Here is a 19,273-nt window from a genome sequence, read left to right as displayed (position 1 = left end):
ACCCCCGGTGGGGGAAGGGAAACATGGCGCCACCCCTGTTCACTTTGATATAGGCACCCTTTCTAGTGTCACTTAACGCGCCTTATAATGCGATGCGCCCTATGTATGGAAAAATAGCAGAAAATAGGCGTTCTTTGATAGTGCGTCTTATAATACGGTGCGCCTTATAGTCCGAAAAATACGGTACACTAATCTAACCATTTTTTAAAATATATCTTAGGAGTGAATATATTTAAAGTCTATACATTCAAAAATAAGTGAATAAAAAAACAGGCGCTTGGTAAAATTTTGACCAAAACATGATCAGTTCCAGGAAAATATAACAATTCTGCTTCCTTTTACATTTTAAATGATTATATTTTTGAGCAGCCGTATGTCTTCTGGAGTAAAAGAGATCAGGGCATGTGTCTGTCTGATATAATTACTGTGTTATAAGACCTGAAAGAGGAACTGACAAAAACATTAAAAACAAATGCAATGTGTGTTTTTTTATATGTGCCTTCCTCCCCTTTAAGGCCTTAGAGTGTCTGTAATTGTGTGAGGTCTCCATTCAGCTTGGCTGCTCTATCAGTGTAACTGTGGAATACTGTGCTCTGTATTGGTTTCTATGGAAGTGACTTTGCTCACGATTCAGTGTCTTACAGGGGTAATAATGTGCTGCTTTGAAATGCTAATGCTGCATTGTCACCCTGCAAAGTCTGTGTGTGTGTGTGTGTGTGTGTGTGTGTGCGTTTAGAGGATATGTCCTCTCTTCTCTTTCCCACACCTGTCTTTATCTCTTTCTTTCTCACACATATATTATCCTCTCTCTCTCTCTCTCTCTCTCTCTCTCTGAGCCCCCCTCCACACACACAGACACAGACACACACACACAAAGATACACACACACTCGTTCTCACACTTACATTTCCATCTCTACAGATAATGAAGGAAACTAACACTCAGGTGAAATGGCCGTCGAAACTGAAGATTGGAGCCAAGTCGAAGAAAGGTGAGAGACATCTCGTCTCGTACAGCAAAACAGATTTCTGATACTCCTCACTGCTCTCTATCTCTCCATCAATCTCTCTCGCTCTTCACCATCTTAGCTTCCGTTTTTATTATCCTCCTGTCCAGCTGATATGGCTTGTTGTGCAGGACTAGGCAGTGTAGCTCATATTAACTCATATTATATACTGTAAATTATATTACACTGAAGTGAATATAGAGCCTAAATTACCTTTAAAAGCAGAGTCATATAAGAAGGCATTCTCAGAACCTATAATAGCCCAGCAAACTCACTGACACAATCATCTTAATAGAGATGAATGGATGGTAATTTCCAGGGGATGTACAGAAGACTTTGAACTCAGACGCACTGTACATCCTACATCAGTGCAGTTCTAATAAAGAGTTGAATAATTAGGCCAAAGCTGATTAATGGTAGTTTAATTATGAAGGCAATGTTGTAATAGTGAAGTTTTACCATCAATATATTCTGATAGCTTACATTACTATTCTATTCATCAACCAACACATCATCCATTCCCTATCCAATCCCAATCCAATCCCTATTCAGTTGCCCATCCACAGACAAGGCTTCTGGACAAAAATAGTCATATGTAAAAGATAAAGATCCACTCTCCTCCAGCTGGGAAGTGAAATATGCTTTTCACATTTTTTTATTTATCTCTGCATCTGAAGGCAACAGTGTATCCGGACTGAGTCAGTAGAGTAATATTACGGGATCTTAAACCGATATGATGCAGGTGTGTGACCCATTCAACATACATGATTGAACAGCGAACAGCTTTGAACAGCAAAAATCATCAGATCTCAATCAGCAGGAACAGCAGGAGAAATACTGAAATAGACTTTCCTGAGCTCCAGATGAAATGTGCATCCAGTGTGCACGGAATAACAGGATAAAACATACCAATCTTAAACTACTGGAATAATCCTTCTCTGATAAGACTAATGCTGTTATTAGAGCAAAGGGCTGAGCAGTCATGTTTTTGCACATGGATCAAAGCATGTGTTTTTTAAATTCTGTTTATTGCAGATAAATCAAAAGCTCCAACAAAATTGCAATAACATGAAGTAAATCAGAAAATAATGATGCAGAGATAAATTAATGATAATGGCAATACAAGAAGAATCCACAAAACAGAATGTACTAAATAAAAGCAAATTACAAAAACAAAAGAGCTTAAGGGGGAGTGGGAGAAGAGGGTGATGGAAGAAAGAGATGTTAGAGAGGGAGAACTACCTAGATCAGCGGTCTGCAATTAAGTTTGGCTGCGGGACAAATATTTTTTAAGCTATTACGTGGCGGGCCACAAAAAAATTCTGTTTTGGAAAATTAAGTGTAATGGGATGGAGTGCTACAGACTAGTAGCTCTCCAGCCCAAAGGGTTGTTGAACCCAATTGCAGAACAGTTGATCTCAAAGCAGGTAAACCTAAGAAGAAGAAAAAAATAAATAAATAAACACACCGCTCCTCACGCAGGATCAAACTTCTGCCCCGGCTAGTGAATTGGGACACAACTGGGAAAAAATGCCCTTATAAGGAGATAGGGAGGTCAGGAACGGGCGGAAAACAGAGACAGGAAAGAAAAGACAGAGAGACTAGGGAGGAATGTAAACTAAAGCTCGCCAGAGAAGCATTTTATTTTACATTTTTTTCATTAACGTTCATTATGGTTCAAACAACCTCATGGGCCAGACGTTTCATGCTTCGTGCCCTGACCTAGATCTTCCACCAAAAGTTATGAAAGGAAATCTATAAAAAAAAATCTATAAAAGGCGACCAGCACCTATACATTTTTTTTTTTACAGAGCCCCTTAAACTAAACTTGATCTTTTCGAGGCGCAAAAAAGGCTACATCTCTCAGCCAGAGGGAATGAGAGGAGCAGGCACAAGACTTCCAGCTAATAAGTATTCTCCATCACGCTGGCAGAAGGGCAAAGGCAATATTATCCAGTTCTCGAGAGCGCCATTGGGTTGTGTCGGCAGGAATACCAAAAAATGACCAGTAGTGGACAGTAGTGGTCAGCTTCTTGTTAAAGACTGAGGAGATAGTGGAGATAACAAGTCCCCAGAATCTCCCCAATTTGCATAAAGACCAAAACATGTGGTAAAGTGTGGAGGGGTCCCAGTCACAATGGGGGCAGGTAGATTTTACCTCTGGATAAATTTGTGACAATTTAGCATTGCACATGTACGCTTGGTGGACAACCAGGGGGCTGTCCAGCTCCATGGCCAATGTAGAGTCCAATACTGGAAGTTTTAATTTGCTTATGAATTAAGACAATAAGTAGAATAAGGAAAAACAATTGTTAAAACCTTTGTTAACATCTTTTGGTTAAGTTCGCCAGGTTTCCCTGGGTATCTCTAATTTGGTGTATAAACCTAGAAGCAGCCTGTCTCCTTAACTGGTGTTCCAATAGCTGACCATTTTTCTCTCCATATTAATATAAAAAAAACCTTGTGAATGTCAGTTAAAAGCTTTAGCTTGGTTGGTAGAAAGCAAATTATATTAAGTAAGAAGTTTAAGAATTTAAGTTCTGGGGTGGGGCCAAGGAAAATTTGATCAACCAGACAGGATATTAAATTTGCGAGTTCTTTGCATTTCTTAACATAAGAAGAATAGGACATAATTTCACCACAAATTAAAACATTAAGTGTTTCCCACAAAACTAAATAATGTACTGGAGATAATGTACTGAATGTGTTTACTGAATGTGAGTTTAAGTAGCTTATTCATGTCGGCTGTGACTGTATCTGCAGATCCATATGTAAAAGTGATAAAAATAAATAAATAAACACGGCGCTCCTCACGCAGGATCAAACCCGTGTCATCAGGGTTGCTTTCCAAAACACTACCACTGCCCTGGCTAGTAAATTGGGACATGGCCGTGAAAAAACACCCTTATAAGAAGATAGGGAGCTGAAGAACAGGCGGAAAACAGAGACAGGAGAGAAACGGCAGAGAGACAAGGGAGGATTGTAAACTAAAGCTCGCCAGACTAAATAATGTACTGGAGATAATGTACTGAATGTGTTTACTGAATGTGAGTTTAAGTAGCTTATTCATGTCGGCTGTGACTGTATCTGCAGATCCACATGTAAAAGTGGAAGGAAAGAAAGACGATGTCCTTGAGGCCAAGAGGAAGATTCTGGAACTTTTAGAGGCGAAGGTGAATGTATAAAATGTTTCAGTAATGGGAATTCTCCCACTTTTATCTGTTGAGGTGTTTATAAAATGATTGTCTCATTGATACTGTCTTATCTTTTCAAAAATGGACACACTGTAGGTCAATAAGGTAACTCTGAAGATGGATGTGACTCATACTGAACACTCTCATGTGATTGGTAAAGGAGGAGGGAACATTAAGAAGGTTATGGAGGACACATCCTGTCACATCCACTTCCCTGACTCCAATCGCCACAGTGCAACAGGAGAGAAAAGCAACCAGGTACGAGTCTATCCTAGTGGCCATTAATTGTGGGTATGTCTCAATGGTGAGTCCTGTATGAATTGGTAAGTATATCTGACTATTCATGACCAATGAGTGATCCACTTGTTTGGCTCCTATATCTTACGTGGCCTGTTAAGTGTGCCCTGATGTGATTTCTAACACAGATAATCCTTTACACCAAGTTTGATGCCTTTTTAGATGTCTGTGCTATTAATTAATTAATTACTTCTCATTAACGTCCACTGTTTCTGTTTCTCTGCTCCCTGTCCGAAATTGCTCTTTTTGATTCCCCTTACTTCACAAGAATGCTCTTTAGCAAGGGAAGAGTGTTCTGCTTCCAACAAAATGATATGTTCTTCCACCTTCTTGATGCTCATTTGTTTGGCCAATGGAGCTGTGATTTATGAAAAAGTGACGGGAACACTCAGACTCTGTTGAATAGGCTTTAACTGTAAACATTGTTATGAAATTAAAAGAGAAATCCAAAAAGTTAAGAGTTAAAACATCTACTTGTATGACATTTAACTGAAAGCTCTTATTCAGAGCACATTTGGATTAGCTATAGCCTAAAAGTCAGAGAAGCAGTTGTGGGACCAGAAGACTGTAGATTTGATCTCCTGAATCAGTAGAAAGTGGGGGAGGGTGGAGTGCAAATATACTAGGCTAAATTTTGGGTCGGTAACAATGGGTCCTGGATTCATGAATACATCCCTAATAGCATATATACCATCCAACAAAGAGGTTAATCAGAGCCTCAGTGCCTTTATTCGGTTCAGATGCTGAATAACTGTTCTCTCTGTTCTCTCTGTTCTCTGTCTCATCAGGTGTCCATCGCCGGACCTGTGGAGGGCGTGGAGTCTGCGAGAAAACACATAAGAGTCAGTGCCATATTCTCTCTATTCAAACCTATTTAAAAGTTTCATCAGGTGTCCTACTGTATTAATACAAATTTGCTCTGTACACCACCTCAATTTATTTTTAATTAATAGATCAAGATCAGAGTCCAAAAAGGGTCCCCCTGCCTTAAAACAGTGATCAATTATTTGAGAATTGGCATTTATTTCATCAAGGGCTTTCCCTATAGTTGGAATGAAGACTGTGCACTTTGAGTCACTACTAATAGACACACTTTACTGTTTTATAATGTCTCTAAAACTGGATGTGGATTGAGGCATCAGAGAAATTTTACATGGTTTTAGATTAATATATTTTCCTTACACTTTTCCATTTACATAGTGCAGTTTCTGAAATTCAGAAAGTCCCGGAATGTACGTAGCAATGATACAGGTGCTATTCTACCTATTACAGTCTGCAGAGCATTGGCTAGTTTTGCTTTAATAACAGCATCAGTCATGTCAGGTCAGGAATACACCGGGAATGCGTCTCTAAGAGCTAAATTGTGAATTCATTTAGGGGAAAGACAGGAAAACATGAACAGCAAATATCTATGAATTAACTGGTATATTCCTTATTTTATAGGATTAAGACTGTTATCAGGTAATGCATATTATTAGTCTGGAATTTATGGACTCATGGAGTTTCATCTGTTGTTTTATTTTCAGTAAGTGAAAAGATAAGGGTCATGTGATTTATTTTGTTATTTGCGGAATGATTTGGTTCATTCACACTGTGAAGCACCATTCTATCAGTTTTTAATATTTATTGTGCTACGTCTATCAGCAATTTTCTATTAATCTTCTATAAAGACCAGCGACATACATGGCAATGCCATAATACTACCTTCAACATGTTTGATAGGTAATGTATTAAAAATGAATTCTGTAATACCTATGAAGTTAATGTAACATTATGAAAGTCCACATTTAAAGTTAAATTTCGAGTCATCCATTGAGGTGGTGTACAGAATAAAAATTACACAAATTGTGCTGGTCCAAATTCTTATACTTCTGACTGTTCTGTATACACCCATAAATTAACGAGTAAGCATTTGATTAACCTGACCCCTGGCTGTGTCCTGCAGGACCTGCAACCTCTGGTTTTGACATTTGACCTCCCGCTGACCCTGGTGGGTGGAGTTGTTACGGACGCAGGGTCTCCTCTGATTCAGCATGTAGCACAGGCGTTTGGAGTGAGTGTGACATTCAGAACCCAACCTAAACTCTACTGCTCCACCTGCGTGGTCCGAGGCCTGCAGGGGAACTGTGCTGCTGTGAAGGTAAAATATAACACACACACACACACACATTTTATACTCAGACAGTTTTTATTGTAATGGCAAATGGCTCACAAAATTGCACACTGAATTGAAACTAATAAAAAAAGCAGCACAGAACATTAGCTTCATTCTGAGGTTAAATGGACTCCCATATACACCAGTGTCAAAGTCACTTCTCCAGTCATGATTATTAGTTTTTAGATTTATATATTCTGTATATATTCTTCTATCTATCTATCTTAAACATTCTACACAAGTGACACTGTTGCTCAAGGAATGATAAATATAAGCTGGGCACAACTTTGAAAATTGTACTTCTCATCTACCTGGCACCCATTATCAGACCTTTCTTAAACTTCATTACCTTACATTACCTTTCCATTAGCATGCTGGTCAGTGTTCAACTTCACTTACAAGATAACACCTCACAACTTATACAGGGCCGTCAACTGAGGTACATTCACGTTTTTACACACAACCATTTATACTCACCCCTCATCCGCACACTGGTGAGAAGCGTCAGCCAATACGTAGCATACTCTCAACCGGAAACAACCGTCCACCTGGAGTACTGCATTGGGCACTACAGCATTTTACCCAATCCAAATCTGGGCACACAGTAGTACATTCATTTACACACACACAAACTTTCATACATACCAAACACATACACAGTCACACCAGAATAATTTAGAGTATTTAATTTTTCTGACCTCCATGTTTTTGGACTGTGGGAGGAAAATGGTGTCCCAGGAGGAAACCCACACAGACACAGGGAGAAACATGGAAACTCGACCCAGATAGGGACTTGAACCCAAGACCCCAGTGCTGGGAGGTGAATGTACTAACCACTAAGCCAATGTGCCGATCAGTTCATATACTGCTATTTTATGTATTAAGTCCATTTGTAATGGACTAAGTTTTCCCTGATGATCCTCTGCTGGTTGCTCTGTTTTTTTTTTTATTATCTGACATTGGTTTTGCGTTCAGTAAGTGGAATGTTGCTCAGCAGGGTACAGGTCAGGTAATTGACATGGCAGATCATGCACTTTTCACACTGTGGCCTTCAAAAACCTGTGAGTTTCTTTAGAGCGATGTTTTGGGTTATTGTTTTGCTGCGAGGTCAATGTTTCAGTGCGGTGAAAACAAGTTCTGGGAATACATACTGAACAGAAAGAAGGTTATATTTTGAAAGAACAATATTCAGAATGCGTCCATCCATCTTCTCATCTGCTTCTTCCTGGTCAGGGTCGTAATGTGCCAGAGCCTATTCAGAATAAAGCTGTTTTTTTTTTATTTTTTAGAATAATACTTTCGGAATACTGATCCACAAAAAAAAAAAAAAAATCTATTCTTAAAAAAAATGTCACTGATTCTTATTCAGTAGCAGGTAGCAGTTATCTTTTAAATATTAAAAACTAATAAACATTGGTACCAATCAGTTAGGCTGATAGTGAAGGAAAGACTCTGAATTTATTTATTGTTTTATCTTCTATCCTTTGTGTTTTGAGGCAGTTGGTAAAATCTAAATAGTTAGGGTTTATGTCATTATATTTGCTACATGAAAGTATTCTCAAATGGTAGAATGTTCTGTAAAAAAGAAACGTCCATAGTTTTGTAGGAAATTTCTTTTTTATATCAATAGAATTTTATGCATTGATTTTAAGTGAAATGTCAATGATAAATAGACTTAGAGTTGTGTTAGTATATAACTGTGCGTATTAAAAACTAATAGTAAAATAAAAAATAATATAAAAATATAATACTGGAAGTAGTGGTTGCCATAATTCCACCATACATCATGTTACAATGTACAATTTTACAATGTGCAATTTTATCCATAACTTTATATATTTTTGTGAAATATATTTTTGACATTTTTTACATTGTGACCACAGCTGCCAGTATTGTATGATGCATTTTAAGTAAATGTCTGCCAACCACCACTGCCATCTTTACAGTATTTGATTAAAATGGCTGCGATGTATATGCCATTAATCAACAAATGGATTTGAAGGTTTTTAAAGCTAATGTTTTTAATACTGTGTAATATGTAATTAATTAACTTACTTCAAAATATAGATTTATGTATATGGTTTAGTCTTTCTAGCATCACTTATCTCTTACCTCTTCCTCCTGGCAGAAGGCCACCTGTGTCCTAATGGAACTTCTCCTGGGCCGAGAGGCGGCAGCAGTTGCCGGGGTAACAGGAGGGGTCATGGTCAGTACCCAACTGGACGTGACCTCTCAGCAGCATCTCTTCCTGCTGGGTCAAAATGGAGCCAACTTCCTCAGCGTGATGCACCAAACACACACACAGATCGTACTCCCCGACCTCACTGCCCCACAACACACACCCTCTCTGCTCATCCAGGGCACTGCGGACGGTGTGTGTCTCGCGCGACAGCAGCTCATGGTGAGTAAGAAACACTGTGTGTGTGTGACTGTGTGTGTGTGTGTGTGTGTGTGTGTAACACTAAGAAAATAAAGTCAAATTTGGCATCTTATCTCAGATATTATAATCCGAACATTCAAGGGCCTTTATCTATATCTCCAGAGTAGTCAGGCTACAGTTCCTCAATATAAAATATATACACTGTGTTTTCTATATAAAATGCATCCTTTATAGATGAATGCCCATTATTAGCATAGAATTTACATCATTAACTTATTTCAGAGTAAAAATAAAAGACAATTGAATTGTGTATACACTATATGTCCAAATGTTTGTGGACACCCTTTTTAGTGGTTACATTCTGTTACTTTAAGTTGTGCCCATTGCTGATACAGATGTGCAAATGTACACATAAAAACTAACATCTAACATCTAGCCCTCATAGAGAAATACTGACAGTAGACTAGGGGCTCCATTTTAGCATTTTATCTAAAGATGAGCTCTCAGCCATGCACCGTACAGCTTGATTTAGGGCATGTCAGAGTGTCTTTGCTATCATAACGACAGGAAAAGTACTCTTTGTGTGGCTTGAAACGCACAAAAGGCATGTACCACTTCTCCTATTTAATCATGGGTCAATTTTGGGTTTGATATCCAATGAACCAATCAGCTTTGACTTTGGCGGACTGTTGACAATTCACTGCCAAGATAGCAATGAACCTCTGGCTGTTGATGTCTGCCTTGGTTGTTTACAGTCAGTGAACCACCTCTGTTTCTGTTGCCATGATAGCAATGATAGCACCAGAAATATACCTAGTGTATTGAACACACATAATTTCCAGACCAATATGACCACGGCGTAGATATAGAGCCCTAGGATTTTCTGGAGCAGATAGACATGAAACTACTGGCACTATTGTAAAGCCACAGGAGGTAGATGTGTATAAAGCCCCCCAGCATTGCGCTGTGAAGCAGAAGAACTGTTTTCTTTGGAATGATGGTAATCATCCAATACATATCCTGTCCATACAAAACATTAAATATTCTAAAGTGACTTTGAGGGGGTGGAAAAAGGTCAAGACCTGGTTTGGATGCCATTATGATTAATATACAGATGATTAATATGAGAAGGAAAATTAGTACAATAGTAAAAAAGAAAAAAAAATGCAGTGGGCCACTATTTATGTATTGGGTTTTACTGATGCTTTATGATCTCTCTTTATGTGCTTGTTGTAGGACTGCTTGCCTGTGTGTCTGATGTTCGAAATGAAGGAGGAGGGTGAGTCAGACCCTCGTAAGCTTGCACAGATGATGCAGAATCTCGGAGTCTTCATTAGCGTCAAACCAAAGGTCAAACTGACTGCCAAGGTACTGCATCACCCATTATACAGTATGTGTAAAGCACTGACCTGGGCTTTGATAAGACTCCTGAATTGGCTGATATACAGTTTTGAACTGTGAATTCTTCAGAATACTGACATTTTCCAGAAGTAAAACACCTTCAAATCCCTTTTACATGTGTTTAATGTCTAATAGTTTATTCTAGCATTCTGCAAATCCCTTGCATAAATTACAGGAAAAGTGGAGAGACTCTTTTTGTTTTTGTGCACAGGAATTTATGCTATCTTTTATTAAACCGTCAAGCAGTCAAGTCAGTTTAGCTTTTAATTAAAATTCCAGCCTGTGTCAGGGGTCAGGAATTCCAGTCTGGAGGCCTGGAGATCTCCACAGTTTAATGTGGACCTGATTCAACTCACCTGTTAATTACCAGGGTTTTATAGGTGTGTAAAAGCAGAGAGTTTAGCAAACTGTGCTTGACTCTGTCCTTCAGTTCCTCAATTAATGATCGTTTATTTTAGATCAGGGAATTGTGCTGTGCTTGGGCCTTTAGTTCTTCTTTTATTGATTGTTTATTTAATTTATTCCTCCTCCATTAACATCTTTAATTAATATATTTTTATTTATTCACCTTTTCACATTTCTTTGATTACAGTTAAGCGCTTTCAGCTGTTACCTGTATTAACGTGTTTTATACATCTAGAATTATGTTATTATTTAATGTAATTATTATTTTATTATAAGAATGTTCTTATGTCTATCATGTACAATGTCTCAAAGTTTTTCATGCTATACTTCTGCTGTAGTTTGATATACAGTGAACTACAATTCCCAGAATGCTAAAGTGACTCTAAAGAGTAATTGCATTCCGCAGTCAGTGGTGGTGAAGGGTCTGGAGAGGAACATAGAGAGTCTATATGAGGCCAGACGTCTCCTGCTGGGTCTGGAATCCAGCGAAGTCTCAATAATGGCTAAGAAGTCTTGCGAGATCTCCACTGCAAGCAAGACCCCCCTGGACCCTCTGCTGGTCAACAACGGCATGACAGGCTACTTGTTCAACATGCTAATGCAGCAGCTGAATCTCACAGAGACAGGTACTGTGTGTGTGTGTCTGTTTGTGTGTGTGTGTGTGTGTGTGTGTGTGTGTGGGTGTGAAATGCAATGCAATGCTAAGTAAGCAGGCCTGAAATGTCCAAATGTTTTTGGACACCCCTTCTAGTAAATGCATTTAACTACTTTTGCTTGCACCTGTCTCTTGACACCAATGTGCAAATTTACACACACATTTGAATCAGGTGGTTTAAATTTAAGGAGACACCAAAACTTGCAAGGAAGAAGGTTGTCTCCAGAACTAGAGATGAAAACCACTGCTTTATCTAACAAAAGTTGTCTAACTGCACATGGCATTAAATAAAACAAAATATAGAAAAAGAAAGTCTATAATTTATTAACAAGAATAAAAAAATATAGTAAAAATATAAACAGCCAAATGTACCTCTTTACATATTCTTGTACATATACATATTTTTTTTTTTACGACACACTTGTACACCTTTCTGTACTGGGCATAGATAAGCAATGTAACATTATATTTAAGATAAATATATTAAAGATAGATAGATTAGCAGTTAAACACAGTAATACAACAATGAACATCAGTTGATGTGCATATTGTGAGGGTAACTGATGTCAGCCATACAGAACGTGCAAGTATGGAGTTATGCAAGTATTTAATTTAGTAGTGCAAATTTTTAGATATGTAAACAGTGTACAGTAAATAAACTAGTAGTGCAGAATAGCAAACAATAAAAAAATAATGTAATAGGGCATTTCTGAGAGTGTGTCTGCAAAGATGAGGGTGTGTCCACATAGTGACCAGAGTTGCCGGAGTAAAAAAAAGTGTCACAAAATCTTTAGTTTGCTGTGCTGAGATAAATAAAGATTAATAAATAAAAATAAACAATCAGTCAATAGATTACCAAGCAAATAAATAAATACTTAATACATAACAGTAAATGTATAAATGAGGGCAGTACTATGCCATACAGAGTTAATCTCTCATCTCTAACACTTCTTTAATCTTTGTTTAAATTTTCAGCCACTGTCCCCACGCCGGATTCTGTGCCAAGCACCGCCCCAGTGAAGCCCCGCCCTTCTCCCCCACCCGGGTTGGCTGGTCTGGCAGATGAGGGACGGATGGGACTGAGAGGAGCAGAGTCTAAGCTAGAGAAGGTGTGAATAATGATAAAAATGATAAAAGCACTTATCTGCTCTGAAGCCTCACTACACAGCCCTAATTGGAGGCTAATGTGGAGACATAATTGGACATTTTGCCATAATTGCCATCAGTAGAGACCTTTGTTAAACAGTTATTTAAACGGTTAGATGATTCCTTCAGGATATTCTGCGTTAGACTGGCCTTTTCTGGGAGCAAATGAGAGACTATTATGCATGATCAGACAGCTGAGTATTGTTTGAGCAATGGAATGAAACTATGATTGTTTAATTCTGAATGTTATTGAGTTCTGAAGACCATTACAGCTGTTATGATACTTGTAAGAATGCGCATTGTCAAATACTCAATTGCTTTTATAGGCAATGTGCACTCATTCCTGAAGCTCTGAATATTTTCTTTTTAAATCTGTTTTTGCTGCAGTTACAAAATGCTGCCTACCTACAATAAGGATAGAATTAGGTCTTCCCCACAAACATCCAGATATATAAAAAAAATGCTGTGGAATATCCCGGTTATGCAGCTTGCCATCAGCTGTTGGAGCCCTGTGAAAGCACAATTGGCCTTGCTCTCTCTGGGTGGGTAGATGGCGCTCTCTCCCCACATCCCTCCAAAGGGTGATGTTGATCAGCACGAGGCGCCTGTGAGCTGATGTATCGGAATCGATTTGCTGTACTTTCCTCCGAGTGCACTGTGATGCTACTCAGCAGTTTGAAAAGAAGCAGTGGATGACTTCACATTAATCAGAGGAGGCATGTGCTAGTCTCCACCCTCCTTGTGTTGTGACATCACTAGTGATAGGGGAAATAAAGCTGAGTAGCAGCTGAGTGGGTGGGACAGTTTGCTAGATAAATTGGAAGAAAAAAAGAGTTTTCTGTGCTTCTATTTTTGAAAATATTTTCATCTATGTTGATATGAAAATGCTTGTAAGCAAATACTAGCTCTATATGATGCATTGGTGCCTCTTGAGGTGAGACATCAAAACATCATAAAGAAGGAAAAAATAAGAAAACACTGAGGCTTTTCAAAAAAAACTCCACGTATGCCTCTTTGTTTGGATGGGAGACCAAATTGCAGAGAGAAATATTGTAAGGGAAAAAAAATACATTATATTGTCAAAAGAATGCAGATTGCTTCTACAAACATTAGTGAAAGAATAGGATGCTCTCAGGAGCTCAGTGAAGTACAGTGTGGTACCATGATAGGATGCAGCACCTGTACAACAAGTCCAGTCGTGAAATTTCCTCCTCACTACTATATATTCCACAGCCAACTGTCAGTAATATTATAACACAGTGGAAGAGACTAGCAAATGACAGTGTAACAGAGTGCGGTCAGCGGATGCTGAGGAGCATGGTGCACGGAGATCACCAACTTTCTGCAGCAGAGTCACTACATCACTACACACCTCCAAACTACATGTAGCTTCAGATTAGCTCAAGAACAGTAGGGTGTAGAAAGATTTATGGATTGGAGAGTTTCTATGTCCAAACCATGCTTTACATCACCAAACACAATGCAAGCCAATTAATACTTTTGGCAATATAGTGTAGCTTTAACATGTATGGTAATGTAGCAAGATTGTGTTTAATTATAAGACATAAGACTCTTTAATCCCAGTCAGCTTGCTTAATTATGAAACTGTTGTAAAGTAGCTTAACACATATGAAATGTCTTATAATTTCAGATTCCTGAGAGTGAGGACCAGCCCAGTGACCACACAGAGAGCCCACCATCTGAATTTAGAACACAAGATTTCATTGATGTTAAAGAGATCACTGCCAAGCCGGCAGTGTCGATGAGGAGGAATAGCCATTCAGGAGTTACCAGAGACCAAACTCAAGAATTAGGCCACCTAATATCATTACAGTCCTCTCCAAGGTAAACCTATCCTATTTTTATTATTATCTTAGTATTACTGGCAATATAAAAACACTGGGAAAAAATGTTATGTAAGTTGCTCCTACAGCCAACAGCACCAAATTTAATTTAATGTAAATTACACATAATCAAATAAAGAAAGGTAGCCTGGGGGAAAAGGCTACACAGCAATGGTGAGTGGGTAGGGCATGTGCTCTGTATGGAAATAGATGGTGCCAGAAGCCAATGAGAAAGTGTGAGTTGTTCTAATCAAGTTTTCACTGTCCAACAGTGGACTCAATCCATCAGGACTCCATCCATCAGTAGCCAATAGCATTAGTTGTGGGCGTGACCGTGCCAGATCATACCGTATGTGTGTAAGCTTGAACACAAATGAATTAGATTGTGTTTACAAGAAATAATGAAGTTACATTAAAAGCTCATTTATTTTGATTAGAAAATAACATGCATTCATGTTTAGATGCAAAACATAATTAATATCTGTCATAACAGCATTTCAGTATTTTATTTCTTAATGTAATACCAGCAGCCACTCAAAATGACTTTTTGAGTGTAGATCTGAAAAAAAAAAATCGTTCTTTTTTTTAAATCTCATTTTCTGCGTGTCTTATACTTCAACCAAAAACCTGGCAACGAGGAACATTATTTCAACATTTAATGCAAATTCAGAATATTTATTTGAATTTATTTCATGTATTTATAAAAGAAAGTCTTGTACACCTCAGTATTGCATTATGAAGGAGTAATTGTTATGCAGTGAGGGATCTGTTTATCACAGCTTGGGTGGACTTTCAGCTCAGCTCCTCATGCAGGGCTGTTTTACTGTGACATTTTCCACTGTGAACTGCTTGAATCTGATCCCGCTACAGACTGTGGGTGTGGTTATTATGAAGCTTTCCTGTGGATTTGCTGTTTTGGATTATTGTATTGCTGAAAAGGCTCAGGTATAAAGTGTCAGTGTGTTGTAATTTAAATAAATGCATAATAATTGTAAAATATATAGTTGGTCAGCTTTATGCTTTGACCATATATTTGACCATAATTAATCTGACAAAGTAGTAATAAGTAACAATATCACGATTATTGATAATAATATACTAAAAAGTATGAATTTCATGTGAATACCGAATTTTTCACACTATAATGCTCACTTAAAATCATTTCATTTTCCCAAAAATCATCAGTGCACCTTATAATTCGGTATGCTGGATTATGTTAATTTAACCAGTCAGGTTGTAAGGAGCAGTAAAGCCACTTAACTTAAGTACAGCATTATACAGGAGTTTCAGTTTAGTTCTCCAGCACCGAGACTGGAGCAGTATTAGCATTAGCTACGAACTGTGATAAGCACTAGCTCTTTCGCCATTCAGAGGAGAGTATTATTGGCCTATAGCCTGCTGCTAACCCCAGCTAGCTCCGCTAAGCGTGCTAAGTGCTAGCTCTTTCGCCATTCAGAGTAGGGTTACCAACCGTCCCTTGAAATCCGTAATCGTCCCGTATTTGGGCAGTAAAATACGCGTTACGTATTGAATTGATCCGGGACGCGATTTGTCCCGTATTTTTAAGGTGAGTCATTAAGGCGGGTGATTTGTTTCAGAAGCACCGCTGCGGCGCTGCCCCTCCTCCGCTGGAGAACAGCCACTTCTTCTAAACAGAGGCTGTGACTCTCATTGGTTAAGACACGGAGACTCACAGCCAATCAGAAGCGCAGCCTCTGTTCAGGAGTGGCTGTTATCTGAGCGGAGGGGGGGGCAGCGTAAATTAGGTGAGCTGCTGACGGAACTGAACATAATATACACATGCTGGCTGAGGAGCATCCAGGAGAAATCTGGAATCTCTACACTTTGTTCTTCAGCTCGGATCACAAGATACAACATACTTAGTTAAAAATGACAATTCCTTGTCATGTTTTACTGTATTTATGTTTATGTGCATCTGTTCAAATCATATGTGGTGCTTTTTCCCGGTAAAAACACTCATATTTCTGAGATAAATGGATTAGTGTAATTTACTTTGGTGCCTAAAACGTTATCACAGTACTGTATATTATACATGTGGTTTAAACTAATCTAATACCAAAAGTGTCTGCCAAAACCTATTGTTTTCCAACAAACTTAGCATACTGTTTCATGGTTTGGAGCTATATTATATAATTTACAGACTAATATATATATATATATACACATATATATATATATGTGTATATATATATATATATATATATATATATATATATATATATATATATATATATATACATATATATCAATCATAGTGCTTGATAAATCCCCCCGCCCCCCCCCGTCCCTTATTTCATTTTCGAAAAGTTGGCAACCCTAATTCAGAGGTGAGTATTAGCACCACTAAGTGCGGTAAGCGCTAGCTCTTTCGTTATTCAGAGGTGAGTATATTGGGTTGTAGCCTGCCTGTTAACCGTGTTAAAATAAGCTATGTGGGATAAACCGCTAACTAATATTGCCCTGGCTTACCAGAGCACTCAGGGTTTCTCAGTGTAGCACTGTCGGGCGGTGTTTAATAGTGATAGCCGCGGCTAGTGCTAGTGGTTAACCACTATCGCTCCTGCACCCATCCTTAGTGAAAATCTAGAAATCTAAGCTTACTGTTAATAAATGAAATCACTTTACTTACATAAATAAACAGTTTTCTGGAGAAACATTGGTGTAGATTAATCTCCAGTGATTGTTTGACTTTAAAACAAAATGAATTATAGTTTTGTTGACTTAGCTTAGCTTTACTTAACTTAGGTTTTTTTCCTGTGTAACTGTAACTGTGCTGTGTGTGTGTGTGTGTGTGTTTGTGTGTTTGTGTGTGTGTGTGTGTGTGTGTAGCAGGTCAGTGAGGATGGAGGTAGACAGTGTGTATTTTAACAGGGACCGACGCTGCAGTCTTAGAATCTTTCCCTCTCTGGACTCCAACTCCACTAATGAGGTAAAGAATACACTCGGTGTTGAGATGTTTGTGGACACCACTGTTTCTGCTGCATTTCATTTACATTTGATCTCAGATGTTGGAGCTAGGGATTGCATCATACCAGAGGTGACTGTGTTCCAGTTACACATTTAGATGTCAGCTATCATTTTTAGCATTGTCCCAGGTTAGCACTGTTAGCGATATTCATTATTAGCAATGCACAGATAAGACCATAAATATAATTTGGACAGTACTGTGAGTATGACTGGTATATTGAGACACAAAGAGATTTATTCCAAGCAGGAATTACTAACATCTGAGCTCTAATAAAATGCAGTATTTTTACTGAATTCTAAACTGGCTTGCTTATAAGGACTTTAGATTAATGTCACTTTGCCTAAGGGCAAACATCAAGTCTCAGATGTAACACCCCCAGAATTGGGCTGAAGATCAATAGAACTGTGTTCGTCATCTAATATCCAAATTATATATATATAATTACAGTTACAGTTTTTTTTATTTTACCAAATTAAAGTTTAGGCATCAAACCAAGCTAAACTGCTTGAATTTTTGAACCAGAATTTTTTTTTATTTGAATTGTCCAAAAGCAGTGTGTAAGACTGCTGGAGGAGAACATACCAAGATGCATTAAAACTGTGATTAAAAACCAGGGTTATTCCACCAAATATTGATTTCTGACCCTTAAAAATGTATAAATATGAACTTTTTTCTTTGCATTATTTGACGTCTGCAACTTTTTTTTCTCATTTCTCATTTCTCATTTTCTGCAAATAAATGCTCTAAATGACAATATTTATATTTGGAATTTGGGAGAAATGTTGTCAGTAGTTTATAGAATAAAACAATAATGTTCATTTTACTCAAACATATACCTATAAATAGCAAAATCAGAGAAACTGATTCAGAAACTGAAGTGGTCTCTTAATTTATTTTTCAGAGCTGTATATATAAATCTCTGAAATGATGATGCCTTATCAGTACATCTAATTCTGTTTATTTATATATCATTTTTAAATATTCTCATTTGATGATGAAAATGACAATTAAACACTGATTACTTATTTATTAACTTGTACTCCTACATCATTTACCTCCCACACTTTTATTGTGGGATTGTATGATTTTGAATGAAAGACGGATTCTATCACTGTTAGAGAATTGTCTGGATGTTGGATGAATGCCAGGTTATATTTTGTGTTTCTGTATCAGGGATTGAAAGAAACGCTCAGTTATTGTGGGCGACTGGGGGTCACCATCTTTATCTTACAGGGAACAATAAAGAGGACAGGTGTCTATAGAGGGAGGTGTATATACTGGAAGTGTAGGTTTGCAGTGTGTGTGTGTGTAGATCAGATCTGATCTGATGATCTGTTTATTGTTCTGTCAGTCAGTAACAGATCTGATCAGTCAGTAATGAGTTTAGACTGAACACCGTTTCCACCCTCTGTCTCTCTTACAGGATCACGACTATGAGAGGAAGAAACTACTCGCAAACAGAGGTCAGACTTCCCTTCCTTCTCTCTTCATTTCCTTCTTTCTTTCTTTACAACTTTTTTCTTTCTTTCATTCAGATTTCCTTAATTTTAGTTTTTAGTTTTCTTAATTTATGTATTTATTTCTATTTCTTGCTTTTTCTTTCATTACTTATTTCTTCCTTGCTTCTTTCTTCCTCCCGTTCTTCCTTTTATTTTTCTTTCCTTCCTCCCTTCCTTCCTTTTATTTTTCTTTCCTTCCTCCCTTCCTTTCTTTTTATTCTTCTTTCCTTCCTCCCTTTCTTCCTTTTTCTACTTATTTCTTTCATCCCTTCCTTCCTTTTATCCTTCTTTTCTTGCTTCCC

At 37.9% G+C, this 19,273-nt stretch overlaps 1 protein-coding gene across 2 annotated transcripts in view; it reads left to right on the top strand.

The window, feature by feature from the left end:
- bicc2 (bicaudal C homolog 2) overlaps window positions 1–19,273 on the top strand; it is a 39,310-nt gene that overhangs the window by 6,907 nt on the left and 13,130 nt on the right. Inside the window, exons 3-14 of one of the 2 annotated variants that reach the window (XM_022665579.2) lie at window positions 922–991; window positions 4,100–4,179; window positions 4,297–4,458; window positions 5,286–5,339; window positions 6,443–6,637; window positions 8,781–9,053; window positions 10,269–10,400; window positions 11,245–11,464; window positions 12,469–12,602; window positions 14,291–14,484; window positions 17,337–17,433; window positions 18,896–18,935. In XM_022665579.2, coding sequence (XP_022521300.1) covers window positions 922–991; window positions 4,100–4,179; window positions 4,297–4,458; window positions 5,286–5,339; window positions 6,443–6,637; window positions 8,781–9,053; window positions 10,269–10,400; window positions 11,245–11,464; window positions 12,469–12,602; window positions 14,291–14,484; window positions 17,337–17,433; window positions 18,896–18,935 — 1,651 coding nt within the window. Of the gene's footprint in view, window positions 1–921; window positions 992–4,099; window positions 4,180–4,296; window positions 4,459–5,285; window positions 5,340–6,442; window positions 6,638–8,780; window positions 9,054–10,268; window positions 10,401–11,244; window positions 11,465–12,468; window positions 12,603–14,290; window positions 14,485–17,333; window positions 17,434–18,895; window positions 18,936–19,273 lie in introns of both variants that reach the window. The other variant, XM_022665577.2, reaches the window with a different exon arrangement.

This window comes from Astyanax mexicanus, chromosome 2, assembly GCF_023375975.1.
Source record: "Astyanax mexicanus isolate ESR-SI-001 chromosome 2, AstMex3_surface, whole genome shotgun sequence".
Taxonomy (NCBI): domain Eukaryota; kingdom Metazoa; phylum Chordata; class Actinopteri; order Characiformes; family Acestrorhamphidae; genus Astyanax; species Astyanax mexicanus.
Note: the sequence above shows the minus strand (reverse complement) of the source record. Positions and strands in the feature narration are given on the sequence as shown.